This window comes from Lepus europaeus, chromosome 4 (assembly GCF_033115175.1).
Source record: "Lepus europaeus isolate LE1 chromosome 4, mLepTim1.pri, whole genome shotgun sequence".
Taxonomy (NCBI): domain Eukaryota; kingdom Metazoa; phylum Chordata; class Mammalia; order Lagomorpha; family Leporidae; genus Lepus; species Lepus europaeus.
Genome location: NC_084830.1, coordinates 133,901,150 through 133,918,139, shown reverse-complemented (window position 1 = coordinate 133,918,139; position 16,990 = coordinate 133,901,150). Strand labels below are relative to the sequence as shown.

Here is a 16,990-nt window from a genome sequence, read left to right as displayed (position 1 = left end):
ATGGTGAGAGAGAAAGATACCTTCCATCTGGTGGTTCAGGCCACAAATGCCACTCCACAACAGCTGGGGACGAGAGCCAGGAGCTGGGAACTCCATCCTAGTCTCCTATGTGGGTGGCAAGAACCCAAATACTTGGGCCATCATCTGCTGCCCTCCAGGCACATTAGCAGGAAGCTGGATTGGAAGCAGAGGCAGGACTTGATCCCAGACACTCTGATACGGAACGCAGTCATCCAGGGTGGCAGCTTAATCCCCTGCACTAAAAGGCCTGCTTCACTTCTACTACTCATAATCAGATCTGCTCATAATTTGAGTGAAGACCAGCAGCATGTGATCTTCTAGGACCTTATTAGAAATGCAAACTCTTGGGCCTCACCCAGTTCTCATGAATTGGAATCCCTGTGTGTGTGCCCAGGAATCTGTATTTTAACAAACTTTCCAGGGGATTCTTAGGTATTCTGAAGTGTTATGTACTCTGGAAGAAGTACTGTTTTATACCAGAACACTTACCTGGGTGTAAGTTTCTGTGGTTCATCTATAGCACCAGGCCTATAAAGTATATCTCTAATTATAGAACCCATAAATGTACTGTAGAGTATATCTATATAATAGAGTCTATCTCTAATTCTAGGGCCCATAAATATACATGTTTAAGAAGCACTCTTTAAGTGATTCTTAGCCCACTAAAGTATAGTAATCCATTCACCAACAAACAGCTCTGAATGTAGATCTAGTTCTTTATTTTTTGTTAGAATCAGTCTCCCAGTATCCATCCATTTGTCATATTTTTCTCCCATTTAGAAAAAGTATGTGTCTTTTAAAACAGGAGTAGAAGTTCCAGGAAAATTGGGATTTTGACCGTTATATTACCATTATATTCTTTGTATTCCTATTGTGTAAAATAGTGCCTGGGAGAACATACAACTGCCCGTTAGAGAACATACAAGAGCCCGTTAGATCATTATTGACAATAATGATCTTTATATTGTTCTCATGTTTAGATTCAGTGCACTTAGATTTTTTAAAAGAAATATTCCTTAACAGTATATAGTCTTGGCCGGCGCTGCAGCTCAATAGGCTAATCCTCCGCCTTGCGGCACCGGCACACCGGGTTCTAGTCCTGGTTGGGGCGCCGGATTCTGTCCCGGTTGCCCCTCTTCCAGGCCAGCCCTCTGCTGTGGCCAGGGAGTGCCGTGGAGGATGGCCCAAGTGCTTGGGCCCTGCACCCCTTGGGAGACCAGGAGAAGCACCTGGCTACTGCCTTTGGATCAGCGCGGTGTGCCGGCTGCAGCGCGCCAGCCATGGCGGCCATTGGAGGGTGAACCAATGGCAAAAAGGAAGACCTTTCTCTCTGTCTGTCTCTCTCTCACTGTCCACTCTGCCTGTCAAAACAAACAAACAAACAAACAAACAAAAAAAACAATGTATAGTCTCATCTCCATTCATCATCATGTTCATTTCCATCTAAACTTTCATTGACTTTGTATCCCATTTCAATTTTGTGAATGCTTTTTTCTAGAGGTTGGTTAAATAGTATAAAAAAATGATAACATTACATTGTGTTCATTAGACCATGTTCTATTAATATAGCCTAGAATTGCATTATGCTTTCAAGGGTATCATTTCACACTGTTAGGTGTGTTAAGCTACGGTCAGTGAAAACCCCCAAAATATTCAAAGCATCACGTACTAGTGGTAACATTGAAAAATTATTAGCAAATTTGACATGCCTGTCTGCATGCATTTTGTTTCGGCATATTTTAAACATCCAGAAAGTGTGGGTAATATTATCATTTGTGTGCTTACCACTTAAAAAAATAAAACCTTAAAGATAATTAAAGCTCCCTCCCATTCTTATTTTCTTATATTCTTCCCTAGGGTAATCACTGTCCTAAATTTGCATCCTTCCAAGGCATGTTTTGAAACTTTTACCACATATATGTTTATTTTGTATATGCAGATGATGAATAAACCACAGACACCAGGTGCATATGTTCTTAACAAAGTTCCTGTTAAACATCGTCTTGGGCATGGAAGTGGTAACCAGAGTGATGCGTCACACTTGTTGAATCAGTCTGGTGGTGCTGGAGAGGATTGCCAGGTATGCATTCTGTGAACCTCAGATATATTTAAGAGCTATTCAGTGGCACAGAGAAATTAACAAATTATCATCTAGATTTGTGATATATAATTTGCTCAGTAAAGAGGAGTATGACATTTGACCTAAGTGTGGCAGATACATCCTCCTAACTTCCTTTAGACATTTGCTAGTCAAATTTATGTTTTTGTTCAAAGCTTAGTGGGAATTGAAAATTTCTTGCTGTATATTAATAGGTAGCTTTCTTTATTAATAAGTCATTTATTAAATGTCTTTAATAGTTTTTCTTCTTTAAGAACCTGGTGAAGCAAATTCTGTGATAATAAAAAGCCAAACTTTGGAATAGCTTTTTTTTTTTAAAGATTTATTTATTTTACTTGAAAGAGCTACACAGAGAGAGGAGAGGCAGAGAGAGAGAGAGAGAGGTCTTCCATCCGATGGTTCACTCCCCAGTTGGGCTCAATGGCTGGAACTGCGCCGATCCGAAGCCAGGAGTTTCCTCCGGGTCTCCCATATGGGTGCCAGGGCCCAAGGACTTGGTCGATCTTCTACTGCTTTCCTAGGCCACAGTAGAGAGCTGGATAGGAAGTGGAGCAGCCAGGTCTCAAACCGGTGCCCATGTGGGATACCAGCGCTTCATGCCAAGGCGTTAACCCGCTGTGCCACAGCACCAGCCCTGGAATAGCTTTTAAGTAATTTCTTCTGCTTTTAGGAATATATCTGTGCAGTGACTTTCTAGCATGGTGATTAGAGACCAGGGGCCGGTGCCATGGCTTATTAACAGGCTAATCCTCTACCTTGCGGCGCCGGCACACCGGGTTCTAGTCCCGGTTGGGGCGCCGGATTCTATCCCGGTTGCCCCTCTTCCAGGCCAGCTCTCTGCTATGGCCCGGGAAGGCAGTGGAGGATGGCCCAGGTCCTTGGGCCCTGCACCCGCATGGGAGACCTTAGAAGCACCTGGCTCCTGGCTTCAGATCAGCAAGATGCGCCGGCCGCAGCGGCCATTGGAGGGTGAACCAACGGCAAAAAGGAAGACCTTTCTCTCTCTCTCTCTATCCACTCTGCCTGTCAAAAAAAACAAAAACAAAAATAAAACAAAACAAATAGAGACCAGGAAAATCCTTAAAAAGAATAATAATATTGGAGGATAGCCCAAAAAATACTATAAATCTCTGTAACTGAAACAGTTTGATGTTGGCACATGAGTAGACCAGTAGAACAGAATAGAAAAGCTAAAAGTAGACTCAGTTGCAGGTGGGGAGTTTAAGTATCAGGTCAGCAGGGAAAATGCACACTTTTTGATAAATGCTCTTGGGCTAACCGGATAGCCATATGGAAAAGATAAAATTTTTTTTTATTACATCATAAACTAGAGTAAATATCAAATGGATCTGAGATTTAGGTATTGATGGAAATGCTAAATGATACAACCCCTGTCAAAGGAAGTTTGGCAATGTGTGGCAGAATTATGTATGTATTCAGAGTAGTAGTGTTCCCTTTAAAATTTCAGATAAGATGCAGTAGCCAAAATATGAAAAGACATATATACAAGGTTAGTAATTGTAGATAGTTTGTAATTACAAAACACTGGAAACAGCTCAAATGCCTTTTAGGAGGGGACTGGTTACTTAAAATGTAGTACATCCACAAAGGTATAAAGGAATATTTTTATATGTACAATGGAGTGATTAACAGGATGTATTAAGTTAAAAAAGCAAAATGGAAGGGAGTATAGTTGACCACTGTTGGTTTAGAAAATAAGAGTAGTCAGTGCATATTAGTATTTGCTTACAGTAGAATGAACAAGAAGATAATTCATAGTAATTCTGATCAAGTGGTTATGACAAGTATAAAAGAAGCAAGCTGACTTTGACTATTGATTATTTGGTAGATTTGGCTTGGAAACATTAAATACTGAATGTAATTATAAAATAAAAGTGATCCCTAGAAATTGTGGTGCTGCAGATTGAAAGTTGCTGCTTACAACTCCACATCTCATATTAGAGTGCTGGTTCTGAATCCCAGCTACTCTGCTTCTAGTCCAGCTTCTTGGTAATTCATCTCGGGAGGCAGCAGATAATGATTCAAGTCCTTGGGCTTCTGCCACCCATGTGGGAACTTGGATAGAGTTCCAGGCTCCTGGCTTTGGCCTGGACCAGCCCTGGTTGGCTCTTGCAGATATTTAGGGAGTGAGCCATCATATGGAAGATCTCTCTCTTTTTCTTTTTCTTCTTTTTTTAAGATGTATTTCATTTATTTGAAAGAGTTACAGAGAGAGGTAGAGACAGAGAGAGTGGTCTCCATCTGCTGGTTCACTCCCAAGATGGCCTCAATGGCTGGAGCTGCGCCTATCCGAAGCCAGGAGCCAGGAGCTTCCTCCAGGTCTCCCGTGTGGGTACAGGGGCCCAAGCACTTGGGCCATCTTCTGCTGCTTTCCCAGGCCATAGCAGAGAGCTGGATTAGAAGAGGAGCAGCCAGGACTAGAACCGGTGTCCGTATGGGATGCCGGCACCCCAGGTCAAGGCTTTAACCCACTGCACCACAGTGCCACCCCCTCTCTCTTTTTCTCTCTTCCTGCCTTTCTACGTTTCAAATAGATGAAAATAAACAATTAAAAAATAAAGGGAAGAAAAATATGAAATTGCATTCAGAAACAAACCATTACTACTGAAAACTTTTTTTCTTTGATGTCTTTTGAGCAGCAATGGAGTTTATATATAAAGAACTACATTTTATAAATGAATTTTTAAAGGTAAAAACAATTTAACTCCTTAAAAGAGTAGAAATGCATGGAATTTTTCTAAAGCATTTTTGAGATTTAATTTATTTATGGTTTGTTTTTTTTTTTCCTTTGTAGATATTTTCAACGCCAGGCCACCCAAAAACGCTTTATAGTTCTTCAAACTTGAAGACACCTTCCAAACTTTGTTCAGGGTCTAAATCTCATGATGTTCAAGAAGTGCTTAAAAAAAAACAGGTAACAGTCTTGATTTTTTTTTTGCTTTACAGAGGAAAGGACTCATTGAATTTGTAAGTGGTGGTGTTAACTCCTTCAGATGCTTTCATGTTATTGTAGAATTACATCTAAATGCTTATTGACCTTCTCTTTTTAATGTACAGTTGAAAAAAAAAGATGAACAAAAAGTATTTCACAATTGCCTTTTAGTGGCCACATCAAACACAAGGAATAAAATTTTTCCCATTAAGTTTTTTCTCCAGGAAAGGGAGAGACTTGTATTTCAGTATGTATTTTTTTTAAGTTCCTTTTTGTAAAGGTATTATAAATTAAATAATTTTAGCAAATTATGACTTTTCATGCAGTTATTCATATAATTAAGTTAAAAGTTTCATTTTTATCTTAGATTTAAGTTTCCATAAGCTTTTTCAATAAAGTAAATATATGTTATATCTCAGTGTAGTTAGAAATTTAATTAATAGGAGGTTGGGAGGCAAATATTTCTGGCAAAGAGCCACATATTTTGATCACTTCTAACAGTTACAATTTTAAATTTTTACTTTTTTTTTTTTAACTTTCATTTAATGAATATAAATTTCCAGTATACAGCTTATGGATTACAATGGCTTCCCCTTCCCATAATTTCCCTCCCACCCGCAACCCTCCCCTCTCCCGCTCCCTCTCCCTTTCCATTCACATCAAGATTCATTTTCAATTCTCTTTATATACAGAAGATCAATTTAGTATAAATACTTCAACAGTTTGCACCCACATAGAAACACAAAGTGAAACATACTGTTGGAGTACTAGTTATAGCATTAAATCAAAATGTACAGTACATTAAGGACAGAGATCCCACATGAGGAGCAAGCGCACAGTGGCTCCTGTTGTTGACCCAACAAATTGACACTCTAGTTTATGGCGCCAGTAACCACCCTAGGCTGTCGTCATGAGTTGCCAAGGCTATGGAAGCCTTCCAAGTTCCCCGACTCTGATCATATTTAGACAAGGTCATAAAAGACAGGTTGAGGATAGTAACCAATGATCCTAAGAGTGGCCTTAACCAGGTCTGAACAATTATACAGCATTAAGTGGGGAAGAGGACCATCAGTACACACAGGTTGGGAGTAGAACCATTGGTGGTAGAGTAGAGGTTATGATTACAAAGGAATGAGGCCCAAGTGCACTAGACAGGGCCTAGAACAAAGGACAGAGTCATTATTAGAGGAGCTAAGAAAGGTGCTGTCTAAGCTACAAGTAATTTTTCTGATTGAGAGGCAAATAGAACCTGATAGAAGGGGCTTGATAATAATCTGTTGGGCTTTAGGCCTTGTAAGTTAAGAGGCCCAGACCTATCTATCTCTTCACATGGGGTATATCCTAAGGGAGGTGTGAACCTCCTAGGGGAAGGCACTCTGTTGACTTTCATTACTTGGCTGGCCTGGGAGGAGAGCTGGCCAGGTAAAGGCAGGTGGCATCTCTAACAAGAAATTTACAGTTCTGCCTGCAATGTTGCTGACCCTACTTGGCTGTTCCCTTAGCTGCAGTGGTCACTTTGGAAGTTGGGCTGAGTGAAGGGCTTTTCAGCTTAGAGCCAATAAGATCTGTGGCTCTGACCTGGGCATCCTTCGATTCCAGGGCAGGTCCATTTCCAGTGATCCAACTCTTGGCAGAGCTGCCAGGGCTCTTCACAAGCTGACTTCTGCTGAAGCCCAGGCTTACCACATTGAAAGCCACTGCAGTGGACTGGCCTGTTGGGTCTCCTTGAGGGCAGATCACTGTACAGATCAGCCATTAATAGGCCTGCCACCCATTGCTTCTGATGCCTAGCTTTCTTTCCTCCTGGTTTGTGTTAAAGCAGACCAGACGATGCAAGTCAAGGGAGTGCCCGTGTCCCATCTCTAATCTTTGGTGGCCTGAACTACAAGTCTATAGTCACAGGCATGTTCTGTAGTAGTTTTTCTAAGGTAGACAATGCCCATGAGGAAAATTATATTCTCACTTTAAAACTTTCTTTCCCTTTGGTCTGAAAGGGAGGTTTTTTTTTCTACTTACTGTATACTTCGCTGATGGCGATGTGAATCTAGCTATGAGATTATTATTTAAGTTCTTATTTTGGCTATGCTATTACAGAAAAATGTTAGCCATCTCTTTTATAAGGTCTAAAGATTAAATTGTGCATCCTACAGATTCCTTCATAATAGAATTAGTTCCCTACCTTGAAGAGAATAAAGAAGTGAAATAACAAGTTGGGCTTAGAATAGAGAAATGAGGGAGCAAGTCCTAGATCACTTGCTGACAATAGCAATATTACATGAATACTTAGCAAACCGTTTCAACCCTTAGATAAGAACTTAATAAAACATTTACCGGAAGGTCCAATGCCTTCTATAAATTTTAAGAATCATGTATTTGAAAACACGTCTTAAATATCTAACATGGTGTAGTTTGTTTAACCAGTAAACTTAAGCACAACCATATAAAATGTTTTTAGTTTCTTTCTACCAACAAGTTTAAAACATATGATACACAGATTCAGGTCATACAAATTAAAATGTATCTTTGATTGATTTTTAGCAGCTTAAATTTATGGACAATCTTATCTAAAAGCCATTTAAAATAAAACTCTTAATAAAATTTCCCCATGTGGACATACAATATGTACGCACATATAACACAGCATAATAGACCAATATCAAAATCTAAAATATCTGGTTGAAATAAGATTCCTTAAAATCATGACATAACATAGACCAAATCTGATCATTGTTACAAGGTGATTATTCAAGTCTTTGAAAATAAGCACATAGAAGAGCTATGGGTTATTTAACTATGTGCTTATTTTCAAAGACTTGAATAATCACCTTGTATAAATTTTTACTTTTTTAAAAAAAATATTAATTTGAAAGGTAGAATTGCAGAGAGAGGGAAAGAGTGTGAGTGAGACCTTCCATCTGCTGCTTCACTCCTCACGTGGCTGTAATGGTCGGTTCTTGGCTGATCCAAAGGCAGGAGCTAGGAACTTCTTCCAGGTTTCCCATGTGAGTGCAGGGGCCCAAGTATTTGGGCCATCTTCTGCTGCTTTCCTAGGTGCGTTAGCAAGGAGCAAAATCAGAAGTAGAGCAGCCAGGACTTGAATTGGCACCCACATGGGATGCCAGTGCCATACATGATGGCTTTACCCAGTATGCCACAGCACAACCTCAATTTTTATTTCTTTTCTTTTTTTTTAATTTTTAAAGATTTATTTATTTACTTGAAAGAGTTACAGGCAGAGAGAGAGAGGTCTTCCAACCACTGATGCACTCCCCAATTGGCCACAACAGCTGGAGCTGAGCCAATCCGGAGCCAGGAGCTTCCTCTGGGTCTTCCCACATAGGTGCAGGGGCCCAAGGACTTGGGCCATCTTCTGCTGCTTTCCTAGGCCATAGCAGAGAGCTGGATTAGAAGTGGAGCAGCTGGGACTTGAACCGCACCCATAGGGGATGCCAAGCACTGCAGGTGGCGGCTTTACCTGCTACACCGTATCACTGGCCCCCAATTTTTACTTCTTTCAACATTTATTTGTTTGTTTGAAAGAGTTTAGCTAAATTGATCTTCCCATCCACTGGTTCACTCCCTAGATGGCCACAATGACCAGGGCTGTGCCAGGCTGAAACCAGGAGCCAGGAGTTTCTTCTGTGTGTCCCATGTGGATGTCAGGGGCCCAAGCACTTGGACCATCTCCTGCTGCTTTTCCCAGGCCATTAGAAAAGAGCTGCATCAGAATTGGAGCAGCAGGGACTCAAACCCATGCCCATCTGGGATGCTGACATCGCCATTGACAGCTTTACTTATTATATCAAAATGCCAGCCCCTAACTTTTATTTATTGATTTTACTTACTTGAGAGTCAGGGAGAGGCAGAGAGAGAGAGAGAGAGCGAGAGCGAGAGCTCCCATCTGCTGGTTCACTACTCAAATGCCTACAATTGCTGGAGCTATGCTGAAGTGGGGAGCAGGGGACTTAGTCCAGATCATCCATGTGGGTGGCAGGGACCCAACTACTTAAGCCAGTAAGTGTACCTTTCCAAAGTCTACATTAGCAGAACTTGAACCCAGGTACTCTGATATGGGATTTGGGTATCCCAAGTGGCATCTTAACTATTGTGTTATTGTGTCAGACACCTACCCTTACATTTCACATTTTAAATAAGGATGTGTCTTACTGCGTTTTCAAATGCATGCTGCTCTTGTTTTTCTTCATAAAGACATTCAGATCATTCAAGTCAACTAACTTTATAAATACAGCTATTAGTAGCCAGTATGTTAAATATTTTCATTTTTCTTTTCTTTTTTTTAAATTAATTAATTTTTTAACAGACAGAGTTAGACAGTGAGAGAGAGAGAGAGAGAGAGAGAGAGAGAGAGAGAGAGAGAGAGAGAAAGGTCTTCCTTTTTCCATTGGTTCACCCCCCAAAGTGGCCACTACGGCTGGCTCATTGCAGCTGGCACGCTGCACCAATCTGAAGCCAGGAGCCAGGTGCTTCCTCCTGGTCTCCCATGTGGGTGCAGGGCCCAAGGACCTGGGCCATCCTCCACTGCCTTCCGGGGCCACAGCAGAGAGCCAGACTGGAAGAGAAGCAACCGGGACAGAATCCAGCGCCCCAACTGGGATTAGAACCCAGGGTGCTGGCGCCGCAGGCAGAGGATTAGCCTGGTGAACCGTGGCGCCAGCCTTTTCTTCTTTTTTTTTTTTTTAATTTAATATTTTAAATATTTTTAACTATAGTTATAAATGTAAACTCTTGTTACATTGGAAGTGTTAAGGTTTTGTCCCTGGTTTCAACTATTTTTTGATTAGTAGGAAAATTCTGTCTTAGATAAAGACCCAGAAGAAGAGAGTTAAGGATATAGTAAGGTTACATATCATTGGCAGATTTTGTTTTCCATTACTGATTTCTTCTTTTTTCATTTATGCAGGAAGCAATGAAGCTACAACAAGATATGAGGAAAAAGAGGCAAGAAGTGTTAGAAAAACAGATAGAGTGCCAGAAGGTAAGATGAGAGCTCATTGTTTGCATACTGGAATTAGTGTAGAGGATTGATTTTACAAAGATACCTGTAAAAGTAAAGTTTTTAAGTCTTATTAATGTTTGCTAAGGATAATTTTACCTTTTTTTCTGCCTTTCTTTTTTTTTTTTTTTTTTGTAGATGCTAATATCCAAGTTAGAAAAAAACAAAAACATGAAACCAGAAGAAAGAGCAAATATAATGAAGACTTTGAAAGAGCTTGGAGAAAAGATCTCACAACTAAAAGATGAATTAAAGACATCTTCTGCAGTTTCTGCACCATCTAAAGTGAAGACAAAAACAGAGGTATGTATTTGCATTTTTTTAATTGAACATGCTGCCATGAGCTTGGCAGTTTGAAAATATTGAAAGTACAGTAGAACTAAGTCTCTCTCTCTCTTTTTTTTAAAGACATTTGTTTATTTGAAAGTTAAGAGTTACAGAGAGAGAGAGAGAGGGTGAGAAAGAAAGATCTTCTATCTGCTGATTTACTCCCCAGAAGGCCACAACAGACAGGGCTGGGTTGGGTCAAGTCAAAGCCAGGAGCCTGGGACTTCATTCAGATCTCCCATGGCATGCCAGTGTCACAGAAGGTGGCTTAACCCACTGTGCCACAATACCAGCCCTTATAGCAGAACTCTGAGGTAGCGAATTGCCTGGTAGCTTGATAGTCAAGCAGTTATAAGACAGTTTTTTGTTTTTTTTTTTTTAACTCTTTCATTAGATGGTATTGGCTGTCTTTGTGATAAAGAGTTGATAATATTGTTTGAACAAAGATGTGTTTTTTTTTTTTTTTAAGATTTATTTATTTATTTGAAAGTCAGAGTTACACAGATAGAAGGAGAGACAGAGAGAGAGAGAGGTCTTCATCCATTGGTTCACTCTCCAATTGGCTGCAACAGCTGGAGCTGCACCAACCCAAAACCAAGAGCCAGGAGCTTCTTTCGGGCCTCTCAAATGGGTGCAGGGCCCAAGGCCTTGGGCCATCTTCCATTGCCTTCCCAGGCCATAACAGAGAGCTGGATTGGAAGTGGAGCAGCTGGGTCTTGAACCGGCGCCCATATGGGATACCGGCACTGCAGGTGGCAGCCTCACCTGCTAAACCACAGCACTAGCCCCAAAGATGTGTTTTTTTGTTTTGTTTTGTTTTTGACAGGCAGAGTTAGACAGTGAGAGACAGAGATAGAGACAGAGAGAAAGGTCTTCCTTCCATTGGTTCACCCCTAAAATGGCCACCACGGTCGGCATGCTGCAGCCAGCGCACTGTGCTGATCCGATGCCAGGAGACAGGTGCTTCCTCCTGGTCTCCCATGCGGGTACAAGGCCCAAGCCCACTGCCTTCCCGGGCCACAGCAGAGAGCTGGACTGGAAGAGGAGCAACCGGGACAGAATCTGGCACCCCAACTGGGACTAGAACCGGGGTGCTGGAACCACAGGCAGAGGATTAGCCAAGTGAGCCTCGATGCCGGCCAGATATGTTTTTTAATTGAAGTTTTGGTCTTCTGAAGATGAAACTGCTAAAGTGAAGGGCAGGAAAGAAACGTTTCCTATTTCAGCAGTTTTTAATAATGTAGTATTGTAGCAAAACTATCATTTTAATAATCAAGTTATCAAGGGCTTTAATATGGGTAAAAATGTGTCATGCAATAAAAGAGAATAATCAGAAGTTCTAGATCCATTTAAATCTGGTTTTATTAATTTCCAAGTGTTTCCTTACTCTGAGAGAATACTTACCTTACTCAGTGGTTCTCAGTGGTTCCATTGTTACTACCACTCTGTTGAAGATTTAGTTAATTTCTTTTTTTTTTAAGGGTTTCTTTTTTATTTATTTAAAAGAGTTGGAGAGAGAGAGAGGAAGAGACAGAGAAATCTTCCATCTGCTGGTTCATGCTCCAAATGGCCTCAGTGGCTAGGGCTGGACTAGGCTAAAGCCAGGAGACAGGCACATCATTCAGGTTTTCCCATGTAGGTGGCAGGGTCCAAGGACTTGGACCATCTTTTGCTGCTTTTCCCAGGCCATTAGCAGGGAGCTGGATCAGAAGTGGAGCAGCGAAGACATAAACCGGCACCCATATGGATATTGGCATCACAGGTGGCAGCTTTACTAGCTGTACCACAATGCTATCCCCATTAAGATCATTTTAACCCTTTAGAGAACTGGGAATAAATTTGTCCGATATATAGAATGCAAATTGTTATGTACAGTGTGATATAACATTTGCAGTTATGGTTCTTTGAGTGTAGAAATAGAAAGTGTTTGAGTTAAAATTACTTTTTAAAAATACAATGTAATGTTTTTATTTAAATTTTCCCCAATTATAGAAAGAATGTGCACAATTAAAAAGTAAAAGGAGGGTCTGGCACTGTGGCATAGTAGGTTAGGCCTCCTGTGGCACCAGCTTCCTATAAGGGTGCCAGTTTGAGTCCTGGGTACTCTACTTCCAATCCAGCTCCCTGATCATGTGTCTGGGAAGGCAGTAGAAGATGGCACAAATGCTCAGGCCCCTGTACCCACATGGGAGACCCAGAAGAAGCTTCTGACTCCTGGCTTCAGATAAGCCCAGCTCTGACCATTGTAGCCAGTTATGGAGTAAACCAGTAGGTGGAAGACCTCTGTGTCTCTTCATCTCTATAACTCTGCCTCTCAAATAAATAAATAAATCTTCAAAAAAAAAAAAAAAGTAAAAAGAGTACATAGGAAGGGAACAAAACCTTTGACAGATATGCCCCCTGAAAACTGATAAATAATTTGTGTCCTACCCAAAAGAGTGGCTAGGGGCCAGCGCTGTGGCTTAGTGGGCTTAGTCTCTGCCTGTGGTGCCAGCATTCCTTATGGGCAATAGTTCTTGTTCTGGCAGCTTCTCTTCCTATTCAGTTCTTTGTTATGGCCTGGGAAAGTAGTAGAAGGTAGCCCAAGTGCCCAGGCCCTTGCACCCATGTGGGAAACCCAGAAGCAGCTCCTGGCTTCAAATCTGCTCAGCTCCTGCTGTTGTGGCTATTGAGGGAGTGAAGCAGCAGATGGAAGACCTTTATCTCTGTCTCTGCTTCCCTCTGTCTGTAACTCCACCTTTCAAATAAATAAAAATAAAAAATCTTTAAAAAAAAAACCAGCAAAAATAGTGGCTCTCCAGTCTGAGAGTAATTACAAAACTATTACCTTTGAGCAATTAATAATATTTTACTGTATAATCTATTTTGTGAAGATTGCTCTTATCTGCCTTCTCTGAAGTGACTATTTTGCCAGATCTGATTTTAAGTTATTTTGTACAGTATTATTGCTTATTATTTTTCAGTGATATATTCTTTACATGTTCGCAATATTTTATCTATGAATTTACTTTCCTAAAAGTAGCCATATTAATTGCATCCTCTCACTCTCATTTTCCCAAAAGAGAAGTATGTCCTCATATAATTATTATGTTTTGAATAAGGTCTTGGAAGTTTTCTAAAAATACCTTTTTTACTACTGATCTTTCCAAAGGCCCAGAAAGAGTTATTAGATACTGAACTGGACCTGCATAAGAGGCTGTCCTCAGGTGAAGATACAACAGAATTACGGAAAAAACTCAGTCAATTACAGGTTGAGGTAAGATTTAAAGAGTTACTGACCCATCATATTTAGCATCTCAAATATAGTTTTCTCTTTCTCTATTTTCCAAGGCTTAGTCTAAGAATGTATGTTGCATTCTACCTTTTGTTTCCTAATTCAGGCTGCAAGATTAGGTATTTTACCTGTGGGTCGAGGAAAGACCATGTCCACTCAAGGTCGAGGAAGAGGCCGAGGCCGTGGTGGCAGAGGAAGGGGCTCACTAAATCACATGGTGGTGGACCATCGCCCCAAAGCACTAACGGTTGGGGGATTCACTGAAGAGGAAAAAGATGAACTACTTCATTTCTCAGTAAGTTTTTAAAGCAGGAAGTGTTAATTCTAGGAACACCATGTTCAGCATTTTTCTGATGTAATCTATATATATATATATATCAAATGTTTTATATATTAGAAAAGTTAGTTGTAAAAATCTGGATATTAGCAAATTCTTACTAATGTATTTGAAGATCAAGAAGCAATTTTTGCTTTGTAATTCCATAATATTTCACATAAATGGATTTGTACTGCAGGTTGTTCCAAAACTACATTTGATTTTTGTTTTAGGATTGCTACATGGTTACCAAGTATATATAGTCAGAGTAAAAAATATCCTAGATGGAGAGGTGCAGTTCAAAGAGTGTATTAGGATAACAGATATGTTTACTTAGGATCTATGTACAGTGCTCATCATTACTTTTAGGCAGATATGCAAGTAATTTGCTACATGCAAAAATCTATGATTTTAGATATATACCTAGTATATTCTTTCTTTATAGCCACTCACTAATTCAATCAATAAATAGTGAGCGATACTTACGCCAGAACATTTTCATACATCTTTTCATTTCATCTTAAATGTAAATGTGAAACACAATTGAGCCTCCTTCCATAGGAAATCCTGTGTGAAAACCAAGTCTTAAAATCTCAACAGGGACCCGCGCTGTGGCTCAATAGGCTAATCCTCCACCTGCAGCTCCAGCACCCCAGGTTCTAATCCCGGTCAAGGCGCTGGATTCTGTCCTGGTTGCTCCTCTTCCAGGCCAGCTCTCTGCTGTGGCCCAGGAGTGCAGTGGAGGATGGCCCAAGTGGTTGGGCCCTGCACCCGCATGGGAGACCAGGAGAAGCACCTGGCTCCTGGCTTCGGATCGGTGCAGCACGCCGCCCGCAACACACCAGCCATAACGGCCACTTGGGGGGTGAACCAACGGAAAAAGGAAGACCTTTCTCTCTGTCTCTCTCTCTCACTGTCCACTCTGCCTGTCAAAAAAAAAAAAAAAAAAAATCTCAACAGGATCAGATGATTAACAGGTTATAGAACTAAATCAACCAAGTTCCCTATTCTCAATTTTTTTTTTTTTTGAGAGAAAATGTTTTCAGCCTTATTACACGTTTAAAGATGGTAAAAGAAGAAATTAAGAGCAAGGTTTCACTTCAGGTGTTACTAGTTTGATGCTCATTGATCTTCTGTGATCTTCTGTCATCCTAACTCAGAGAGTGGCAGACAGTTAACAAAGAGTATCCAAATCTGAATCATTTACGTTGTGGCCAGTTCACTACTTCTTTTGCTGATGTGACCCTCAATTTCCTATCCAGTAAAGTGGGAGAATAGCTTTTTTTAAAAAAAAATTGTAAAAAATTTCTTTTGTAATTAGACTTTATAGTTATTCTTATTATTCACATTGTTATCTGACTCTTTTTGGAGCTCTATTAATCTAACCAAGGAGTATGGTTCCCATACTGGTTCCATTAAGTAGTTATCTTCCTTTTTTTTTTTTTTCCTGATTTATTTATTTATTTGTTCATGTGAAGGTGGTGGATGATGAACCTGTGCCCTTGCCACCCACATTGGAAACCTGGCTGGAGTTCCTGGCTCCTGGCTTCTGCCTGGCCCAGCCCCAGCTGTTGAAGGCATTTTGAAGTGAACCTGCAGTTGGAAGATTTATTTATTCATTTGAATGGCAGAGTGACAGAGGAGAGGGGAAGACAGAGCTTCCATTCACTGGTTAACGTCCCAAATTCCTGCAACAGCCGGCACTGGGCCAGGTCAAAGCCAGGAGCCAGAAAATCCATCTTGGACTCCCACCTGAGTTGAAGGGGCCAAGTAGTTGGGCCACCCTCCACTGTTTTCCCAGGCACATTAGCAAGGATCTGAATCAGAATTGGAATAGCTGGGACTCAAACCAAGTAGAGGCCAAGCCCACTGTGCTACAACATCTGCCCTGGGAAAATAGTTCTACGTGACATCTTTGAGGAGTAAAGATGCTAAGTGGAGAAGCACTACACAGATGCAGGGTGCTTTTGAAAGCTGCATAATTGTTTGTTTTTGTCTTCTGAAGTTGAGGGTGTAAAATTAACATCTTGCTAATCACTCAGCAACAGCTCTAGTTAGTTAGTATTGGATTATGTAAAGCAGGAGTTTCATACATTTGACTCTGCAGAAAGTTCCAGTCATAGACAGTAGGTAATCTTAGTTGGGAAGCTGCATGTTCTGTCTGTTAGACATTGTGTGTAGATGTTTTAAGTTTGAATCCAGAAATCATGCTTACATGCGTCTGCTTCCTTCACAAATTATTCTAGAGCGTCTGATAGTTAGTTTTTATATCATACATTTGATAGGACAATTATCGTGATACAGTGGATTAGTCTGTCACTTGAGACACCCACATCTGATATCAGAGTGCCAGTTTAAGACCCAACTGCTCTGCTTCCCATCCAGCTCTCTGCTGATGTTCATGGGAAGGCAGCAGATGATGACCTTGAGTTCTTGTCATCCACTTGGGGTCCTGCATGGAGTTCCTGGCCCCTGGCTTCTGCCTGGCTCAGTTTTGGCTGTTGTGACCATTTAGAGAGTGAACCAGTGAGTGGAAGATTTGCCACTGTGTCTTCCTCTCTCTGCCACTGCCACTCTGCCTTTCAAATAAAGAAATTTTCATTTGATAAATCTGCAGTGTGGCTTCCAGTTGGCAAATAGGTATGTGTCTAAGCATTGGGAGAAGAAGCCAGCAAAGCTGAGGCAAATGAGGTTGTTTCAAGAACCCAAAACTGCCATTGATTTTGATGATTTGTTTTGCTAGGGCGCTATCTCTTGAGTATTAGGAGCATACTTACCTAGTAGTAGCTACCTGAACAGTATAGTAGGTTTTTATTAAAATAAGTACAGAAATATATTTGCTTAAGAGATTACATTAAATAAATTTGCAAACTTAGAAGCAACTCTTCTTCAACATCTTTAATATTCCACAGAGGTCAAGGTAAAATCTGTACTTTCGGTATTCTACTATTATTAACTTGAAAGGA

At 40.7% G+C, this 16,990-nt stretch overlaps 1 protein-coding gene across 6 annotated transcripts in view; it reads left to right on the top strand.

The window, feature by feature from the left end:
* RBM27 (RNA binding motif protein 27) overlaps positions 1-16,990 on the top strand; it is a 116,692-nt gene that overhangs the window by 80,521 nt on the left and 19,181 nt on the right. For all 6 annotated transcript variants that reach the window (XM_062188904.1, XM_062188901.1, XM_062188905.1 and 3 more), the window contains 6 exons: positions 1,961-2,101; positions 4,956-5,075; positions 10,015-10,089; positions 10,246-10,410; positions 13,586-13,690; positions 13,815-14,003. In XM_062188904.1, coding sequence (XP_062044888.1) covers positions 1,961-2,101; positions 4,956-5,075; positions 10,015-10,089; positions 10,246-10,410; positions 13,586-13,690; positions 13,815-14,003 — 795 coding nt within the window. The remainder of the gene's footprint in view (positions 1-1,960; positions 2,102-4,955; positions 5,076-10,014; positions 10,090-10,245; positions 10,411-13,585; positions 13,691-13,814; positions 14,004-16,990) is intronic.